The sequence below is a fragment of the Danio rerio genome, chromosome 18 (assembly GCF_052040795.2).
Source record: "Danio rerio strain M-AB ecotype USA chromosome 18, GRCz13ab, whole genome shotgun sequence".
NCBI lineage: Eukaryota > Metazoa > Chordata > Actinopteri > Cypriniformes > Danionidae > Danio > Danio rerio.
In genome coordinates, this window is record NC_141038.1 from 16,531,835 (window position 1) to 16,541,849 (window position 10,015).

At 36.5% G+C, this 10,015-nt stretch overlaps 1 protein-coding gene across 1 annotated transcript; it reads left to right on the forward strand.

Annotated features, from left to right (window-relative positions):
* Positions 1–2,055: 2,055 nt before the first annotated feature.
* zgc:153031 lies at positions 2,056–9,627 on the forward strand. The gene is given in 6 exon segments (NM_001044830.3): positions 2,056–2,256; positions 3,451–3,500; positions 3,602–3,707; positions 6,075–6,201; positions 6,287–6,402; positions 8,500–9,627. Coding segments are annotated over 6 exon segments (588 nt in total). The 5' UTR covers positions 2,056–2,149; the 3' UTR covers positions 8,582–9,627.
* Positions 9,628–10,015: the final 388 nt, after the last annotated feature.

The window sequence follows — 10,015 nt, forward strand, 5'->3', positions numbered from 1 at the left end:
TCTGTGGCGGGTCCTCGGTTATGGAACACCTTGCCCCTTGAGATTAAAATGGTTCCATCATTATCTATTTTTAAATCACTTTTAAAACGTACCCGTTTAGCTTGACTTTTTATTATTATTTTAATAGTCCTTTCTACTGCTACATTTATACTTTTTTTTCCAGTCGTTTCTCTTGTCTTATTTATGTTTTTATAATCTGTCTTTTTATTTTACTTTGTCAGAGCATTTTGGTCAGTCTTTTTAAATGTGCTCTATAAATTGAACTTGATTTTCTCATTTTCTAGATTTTAAATAGTTATATATTGGTTAAATAATGTATAATATACATTAAATAATCTTAACAAATATTAAGCTTTTCAATTATGTATAAATCACAATTTAAAAAAAATAAATAAAAAGTATACACATGACTGGTTTTCCATGCAGGTCACATATAAGTACTGGATAAATCAAATCTGTCTTTATTTTGTGACAAGTAGCCATGTAATAAGTGGAATAATGTACATCTTGGCGGTTGTTTTCACAGAATAAAGCCCTTCAGTGTTATATGATTGTGACGTGAGATGTACATTTCTCTTACTCATTAGATATTTTAAGCTAATTCTAAAATGATTTATGAAATACAATAAAACACTGAAGGCTTGAATGATGGCACTGGAAAATTCATCTTTACGGGAATAAATTTTAGATGATATAATATACATTCAACATGCCATTAATAATGCTGATTTTACTGTTTATTCTGTGAGAACAACCTACTGTATATACACTCACCGGCCACATTATAAGGTACACCATATAAGTACCGGGTTGGACCCCCTTTTGCCTTCAGAACTGCCTTCGTGGCATAGATTCAACAAGGTACTGGAAATATTCTTCAAATATTTTGGTCCATATTGACATGATAGCATATTGGATTGAGATCTGGTCACTGTGGAGGCCATTTGAGTACAGTGAACTCATTGTCATGGTTCAAGAAACCAGTCTGAGATGATTTGCGCTTTATGACATGATGCGTTATCCTGCTGGAAGTAGCCATCAGAAGATGGGCAAACTGTAGTCATAAAGGGATAGACATGGCCAGCAACAATACTCAGGTTGGCTGTGGCATTAATATGATGCTCAATTGGTAGTAATGGGCCCAAAGTGTGCCAAGAAAATATCCCTCACACCATTACACCACCACTACCAGCCTGAACCGTTGATACAAGGCAGGATGGAACCATGCTTTCATGTTATTGACGCTAAATTCCTACCATCCGAATGTTGCAGCAGAAATTGAGACTCATCAGACCAGGCAACGTTTTTTTCAATCTTCTATTGTCCTATTTTGGTGAGCCTGTATGAACTGTAGCCTCAGTTTCCTGTTCTTAGCTGACAGAAGTGGCACTCCATGTGGTCTTTTGCTGCTGTAGCCCATCTGCCTCAAGTTTCGATGTATTGTGCATTGAGAGATGCTTTTCTGCATACCTCGGTTGTAACTGTTTGAACTGCAGCAGATCGTAATGGCCATGTATAAATGCCTAAATGCATTAAGTTGCTGCCATGTTGGCTGATTAGAAATTTGCGTTAGGGAGCAGTTGGTCAAGTGTACCTAATAAAGTGGCCGTTGAGTGTACATTATTTCTTACTTTAACATTTCAAGATTCTATAATGCACAGAAAGTGAAAAAGAAGCACATTAATTTTATTGTATTAGCATTTAAATATCATAAATTATTATTATTACTATTACAATGCATTGTACATGTGCATATACTGCTGCTTTTTGATCACTCTAAAGACTATTGGCTAATAAATCCATATAGATAGATTAGGCTGAAAGCATTTTCAAAATGACATATTTTTATGGTTAATAATCCATGTGACACCAAATAATCATGAACAACTTAATTTTATTTGCAAAAAAATAAGCTAGTGAAACTGACATATTAGCTTTTTGTTTGTTTTCTTTTTTGTCTGGTTCATTATTAATTTGAGACCGCCACTCCCATTGGATGTCACATGTTGACCCAAGCAGATGTTTTAAAAGCTCCATAATCTGTCTGTGTTTGAGGACGAGAGAGATGCGAACACTTCATCCAAATCCCACAGGACGACGGTAGTTTATTAAATAAACCAGATAACGCTCTGTTGGTGAAAAGACCTAAATGATGAACATCGAGGGGGAGGAGATGCGCAAGCCAATCCGGCTCATCGCAGCTGCCTGCAGGGATATGGGCATCGGGAAGGACGGACAGATTCCCTGGTGTCTTCCGTAAGAAATAGTTGTGTTCATTCAGATTAGCCAATGCTTATGTATGGTGAAAATTATGTTGGGGGGTACAATGACTTATTAATTCGACACATATACAAGCGTCTGACAAACAATTTGTCGAAATAAATCGGCCTTGAACATCTATATTTCTTTTTTTTAGATAGAATAAATTTCAGGTTTAGTTACGGTATGCTAGGTATACAGTATAGTATGACGCTAGGCTAGCATGCAAAGCAGCACGTTTTACGATTATTAAATCACTAAAAGCATCACCTTACCTGTCTTTCTTCCGAAAATAACTTCAAAGAAACCTAAAATAGAAAAAAAACATGTTTTGTGGTAATAACAAATTATTTATAGTTTTGCTACATTGTCCACCATGGATATGTAACATCAAGTTTGTAGTAAAACTGTGGTTATACAAATGATAATCAATCAAAGCGTTTAGTACAATAAAACCAAGGCAAACTTGCATAAGGACCTGCTTCAGTTCTTGACCTTTTGGACTTAAAATCCAAGTAACAAGTTGTTGTACAATTGTGTACAATTCTGTAAATTAAATTATGTATTTTGTATTTGTGTATATGTATGGATATTATCAATGTTTGGCAGGATTTGCATAAAAAACTTAAACAATCACACAATTCAGGGTTTTTACTAATATTAAGTTATATCAAACTTTAAAATAACAGTTTGTATAGTCTTGTTATCCACATAGGATCACAATAGCATATTATGAGTCTGTTTTGTACTTTTTTGTCATTTGTTATTAATATTTTTATTAATATTATTTATTTTGCCCCAGTTTTGTATCCTATTGCTGGAATGTGCCATTGACCTTTAAAACTCAAACTGAGCGTCAGCAGGTTTGTGAATTGTGGAAACGTCGAGCCCCCCTCTGCCGGCCCATTGAGATAAGAGATAACAGCACGTGCAGTCCGATAGCATATGGGTTATAGGCAACAGGAATTTGCTTTATCTTTCTGGAAGAGAATATGATGTTGTCATAAAGCTGCTCATCCATACAAATTAAAAATAGGATCAATACATTAAGCTGATTTAGGCACGCCATTAACACATCAAAGATTTTTGTCATGCAGCTCAAATTGCATTTTGCACACTATGCAGTTATTAAAGTTGTACGGTGCTAAATACATAAACTACACAATCTGTGTCTAATGTGTTTAAATGCAGAAAAGAATTTCAGTTCTTACTGGATACAATAACAGCCGTGTCGGCACCCGGTAAGTGGTTTTAAATTTGTTTTGATGTATATTAAAGAGCATATCTTAATATTTAATTTTAGTAATAAAATAATTGAGGGTTTTTTTCCGGTGCACATCAGGGAAGAAGAATCTGATTGTCTGGGGCCGAATCTGCTGGTTCTCCTGTCCTGAGACGGTTTTTCCTTTGGCAAATTGCATAAATTTGGTATTGAGCAGAAAGATGATGTAAGCATCCATTCATTCATTTATTTATTTGTTTGTTTGTTTGAAAAGACATTGGTACTTGTATTCAGTGAGTATGTGATAAATTAATTAATGTGAAAATTATTATGTTACAAAGGCTTTATATAAAACACTGCTCTTTAGATCTTTTAGTTCATCAAATAAGCTTGAAAAATGCCACATATTTTTGAAATTGCATAAAATTTATAAGTGTTTCTGCATCAGATCATCATATGATTTCTGAAGGGTCATGCATGCAGTAATGATGCTGAAATTAAAATTTTAAACAGGAATGGGCGACATGGCGGCTCAGTGGTTAGCACTGTCGCCTCACAGCAAGAATGTCGCTGGTTTGAGTTCTGGCTGGTTCAGTTGGCATTTCTGTTTGCATGTTCTCCTTGTGTTCACGTGGGTTTCCTCCAGGTGCTGCGGTTTCCCCCAAAGACATGCTGTATAGGTGAATTGGATTAACTACAATTGGCTTTAGTGTACGTGTGTGAATGAGTGTTTATGGATGTTTCCCAGTACTGGGTTGCAGCTGGATGGGCATCCGCTGTGTAAAACATATGCAGGATGAGTTGGTGGTTCATTAGGCTGTGGCGACTCCTGATGGGAAGTTGAAGGAAAATACATATATAAAGTTTATATAAACGTTTAAAATAAGCTTATCCTGCTCACCAAGGCTGTATTTATTTATTCATTCACTCCATTCATTAACTTTTTGGCTCAGTCCCCTTATTAACCTGGGGTTGCCACAGCGGAATGAACTGCCAACTTATCCAGCATTTGTTTTACGCAGCGGATGCCCTTCCAGCTGCAACCCATCACTGGGAAAGGCTGCATTTATTTAATCATAACTACAGTACAAATGGTAAAATTGTGAAATGTTATTGCTCTAAACTGTTTAAAAGTAGTATATCATTTAATAATTCATTTTTTCCAGTGATTTTAAAGATGAATTTTCAGTTTCATTATTCCAGTCTTCCCAGTCACATGATCCTTCACAAATCACTTTAATAGTGATAAAAGCAATAATGACTGGAGTAATAATTTCATTTCAAACTACACACAGTAAGAAAGCAGATATATTTACATTTTTTTATAAACATTTAACAATTATTTTTTTTTACACTTAAATGCTGCCTTGATGAACAGAATCATATAATATTAAAAAAAAAAATTACCACAAACTTTTGACTGGTAGTATATATTTATATATATATTAGGAATCTATTGAAATTTATGCTCAATTTCGATTATTGAATCAAAAAATAGAATCGTCGATGCTGCCACGCCCCCATGTCACGTCAGCTTGGCTTGCAAAGCGGGAAAAAAACAAGCTTGTTGAAGTCCTTGTTAAACTGCAGAAGCAGGAGACCCGTCGAGAGAACTTAAACCCTCTCCTCTTTCAATGAAGTCGCCGGTGTGTAAGCATTTTGGATTTCCAGTGAGTTATGTTGACAACGTTCGTGTTGTCGACAAAGAAAACACAGTTTTGCAAGCTCTGCTATGTACGTATTAGGTACGGTTCGTCTGATAGACAACACCGGCATCGCGATCCTCCAACCGCCCACGTTGCACTCAGGCCCTGTTTACTCTGTCTTTGTTTTTAAATGCCATTTTTGGAACGACAACGATTTGACATCCACAGTGGCGTGTAGCATTTCTGAGCAGCCCTCCTTCCTCTCTACCTCTGAAAATGCACATCACGTGACCACACAGACGCACACACACAGCCATGCGCTCGAGACAGCAGGTCCAGGCAGTCAGAGGACTGCTTCAATCTTTCACTCACTTGTACTTAGTCATTTTAGCGAACACCTCAGATACTGTTGGCTGGTTTCTGTTGGTTGTGCGTCTTTTTTACAGACGCCATTATAACGACACAGATCAATGCCTATTCCCGAGTCCCGCAGAAAAAGTGATTGACAGGTGGTAATTATGTGTGTATCTTGCCTTTATTCATTTACTGTATGATTTGTTTATGGGTAAAACAAAGACCATGCAGGTCAGGTAGTTTAAACGGTAGGCTACAAATAATTAATTGGTCATTAATTAATTAATTATTCATAATCGAATTGTGCCTTTAGAATCGAAAATGTAATCGAATCAAGGATTTGGAGGATCGTGACACCCTTAATATATATATATATATATATATATATATATATATATATATATATATATATATATATATATGTATATATATATATATATATATATATATATATATATATATATATATATATATATATATATATATATACATATATACCTAAAAAAAACTTGCTTGTTAAAACATTGCACAAATATTTGAATTAAAAAAACTCCCAGGAGGACTAATCATTGTCTTTAACTGTATCTCTTCAGTTCAGTGCCTCCGCATGCCCACTATCTGTGTAAGGACTTTGACTCAATAATTCGCCTGGTTTCTGAACCTCCTTTATGTCACACTGTGGAGGTCATCTGGATCTTAGGAGGCACTGAAGTCTATAAGGTGAGACTCCTGATTCATCGTTTGTGACATTTATAGGTATTAACAAACACTGTACTTCATTTTATATCGTGACCATATTATTTAGGAAAGTCTAGAGCATCCCTGGTGTGATCTCATCTATCTGACCGACATCATGGCCAACTTTGAATGTGACGTCTTTTTCCCAGAGTTTGACCCCAACATTTTCAGGAAACAAAAAAGGTAGGATTATCCTCTGACTACTTCATTTTATGCATCTCATGCAGTGGTGGATGAAGGTAGGCTCACGAGTAAATCTGTCTAAACATAGAGACAAATAGGAGTAAATTAAAAATGGCATAGACATATATTAACAAACAAACATAAATAACAATGTAATAAAGTTACATCTTAAAGTTAGAGAAAGGAAGAATAAAAAGAGTTTTCACTGCTGAATCAGTGCAGGATTTACTGAATACTCATTCTGAACAGATCATTTGAATCAGTGAATGATGTCCTAGAGTCTCGCTGTGAAGGGACGATTTAATTTGAATCAGTGAATCATTTACTGGACCCTCATTCTGAAGAGATCATTTGAATCAGTGAATCATTTAGATGGAGTTCGCATGTTCTTCCAGTGTTGGCATGGGTTTTCTCCGGGTGCTCTGGTTTCCCCCACAGTCCAAAGACATTCTGTACAGGTGAATTGGGTAGACTAAATTGGCTATAGTGTATGAGTGTGAATAAGTGTGTATGGATGTTTCCCAGAGATGGGTTGCAGCTGGAAGGGCATCCGCTGAGAGGGGTCTGGATGCAGACCTGGTGCAGTGCATTCTGAGCTGCATCCAATGCTTTTTTAATGCGCTCACCTAACCGTCACAGTGATGTCACTCACTCCATTGAGTCTGACATTGCATCACTAGGTGATGCAATCTCAGCTTGCATCATAAAGCCTGCATCCAGATACTATTGCATCCGCTGCGTAAAACATATGCTGGATAAGTTGGTGGTTCATTCCACTGTGGCGACCCCAGATTAATAAAGGGACTAAGCCGAAACGAAAATGAATGAATGAACATCCGCTGTGTAAATAATATGCTAAATAAGTTGTCGGTTCATTCCGCTGTGGCAACCCCAGATTAATAAATGGACTAAGCCGAAGGAAAATAAATGAATAAATGAAATTCCGCTCTTTCATGAATTAAACATTATCTGGTCTCTGAGCAGGTGATAATTTCTCCTCATCATAATAACTTTTTACTTGGCTTCACTCAGAAAATGTAATAAAATGAAAATAAGATTTTCTTTTGGAGTGAAGTAAAAGCTTCCTAAGATAAACATACAGCAATAAAGTACTTGCAACATGTTCTATGACTATGTAGTGAAGTAAAAATACTCAGTAGCAGGCCCAGATTGGCTAATCGGGAGAACCGGGAGAATTCCCGGTGGGCCGGTCCGTTTTTTGGCCGCGAGGGCCGGTGTCCCTAGCTGCTTGCACTCTCAGCAGTTGCACTTTTTTAATTTATTTGTTTATTTGACCATAACCTCACTCTTTTTAATCATAATTTTGCCGCAGCTCCGCTCTTTTTATTTATTTTCTCGCAGCCCCGTGAGCTAAATGCAGCCCGCAGGTTAATGATGATCATCATTAACCTGCGGGCTGCACCCCATTCCACCCCAAACAGCGGCACCTTAGTGAATATTAATACATATTAATGGATATTACACCTGCTCAATGAAAATCAGATGATTTACTACATTAATAAATCTTAACTTTTAATCTTAACATAACTTGATCAGAAAAAGAGTAGGGTAAAACCAAGAGTAGACATCAATAGGGGCAGATAACTTTACATTTCTTCACAGAGCCACCATGGTCTAGAGGTTAGCACGTTACGCATTGACGCGGCCGACCGGAGTTCGAATCTCACCAGAGTAAAATATGTTTTTTTCAGTGTTAAGACATAAAATACTGTTTGGGTTACTTATGTAGGAATACATTTTTTTGTGTGTGTGTGACGACTGTTACAAAGGACTGGATATCTTTAAAGAATTAATGTTCTCATATTTATGAAAAACATTTGAAGTTCTAAAGCAGCTGTGTCCTTGAAAAAGACGTGTTAGTGTCATTTGAAACTGAATTGGAAATTCAGTTATTTTAATATTGTCAGTCGTCGACTGAGGTGGGCCGGTCTAAGGCTTAAAACTCCAGAGCTAAAAAGGAGTCCCACTCCGGCCCTGCTCAGTAGTGTCCACCACTGAATTGTATTTTAATGTCATTTTAGACATGAATGGATTTATTGACTTTTGTTTGTTTGTTTGTTTGTTTTTCTATGTAAGCTTTCCCGGAGTACCCGATGAAATTATTGAGGAAAATGGGATTAAGTTTCAATTTCAAGTCTTCAAGAAGATTAAAAACTGATTCTGCAAGAACACAAGAGAGTCAAACATGATGCAGGATTTGATCAAGGTTTTTACACATTTGAATACCATTCAATCATATTTTACTGATTTTAATACAGTTCGAGTATATTGGCTAAGAAGAATCTAGCAGTATTGCACAAAACACTTTATCTCAAAAGCTGTCTTAGGAGCTTCAGTGGCACACTGTCGGCTTTTGGGATTGACATAAGCACTTACTTCATTTAGTCTAAAATGACTAGAGAATGCAGCTTTCAACATGATACTCACATAAGCCCATTTCCACCACAAAACTCATATATGGGTAGGCAAAATAATCTTGTTTCTCTTTTTGACAAGATTATTTTGCTTGTTTATGGAAAAAAAACTCACTTAATTTTGACATTATTTCGTAAAACAAGACATTTAATTTTGCTTATCTATAAAATGCCTCTCGATTTAAGCCTTTTAAGATATTTGGACTAGAAACCAGACGTAGTATGGCATCACCATGAAAGTCATTGTTAGATTTTCTGTGCACATTTATTCAATAAGAATGTACATGGCTGCATTCTGTGGTGCTTCATCACCATTAACATCTGAAAAGCAGCGAGTTTTTCATAAAAACCCATATGGAGAACACTTTCCTGCTATGAAGCTCGGTTCTTACATAAGAAGTGACACAATGTGGAACATGAGGAGGACTCAGACAGTGGTGCCAGTGATGAGCAACCCTTCTCTCAAGATAACACGCGCTACTGTCTGACTAATCAGATCTACTGTTACTCATCTGACGGTCAGCACTGACACGAGCGTGATGATGACGATTTAAAACAGATGAAGAGGTCCACACACACATACACAAACCATCTGCTGTTTCAACTCGCTGCCTTAATGTAGTATTCAGCTTTTGTATGTGTGTGTGTGTGTGTGTGTGTGTGTGTTTTGTGTATTTAACATGTATCATTGTATACACACTTATCATTTTCTTTTGTTTATTATGATACTGCTTGATGCTATATTAACAATCATCATAAATTAAACATTTAACATTTGTGACAGCTAAAATGAGCAATACTGTATGTCTATTGGATAAATGTGTGAGCAAATGTGTGGTACACATTGTGACAGCGAGTGGCTTTCCCCACTAGATGGAGGCAGTAGCTTGGATGAAGACTGGCTGTGATGCTGAAATCGGCCTGTAGGGGTGTTCATGATGGATTTACTGCATTGGGCTTACTAATCACGAGTTTGGTCCAAATGCGCTGTTTGAAACATTGTGAATTTATGCTTGGCGCTATCTTACAGCATCAAAGCAAAAGCAAAGGGCAGACATTGTTTTGCTAATCGATTGCATACAGTCATGTTTAAAAGTTCTGATTTTGTAAAACGAGTTCACACTATAATACAGCATTTACTCTATATAAAAGATTTAAAAGTGACAGTACTACAGAAT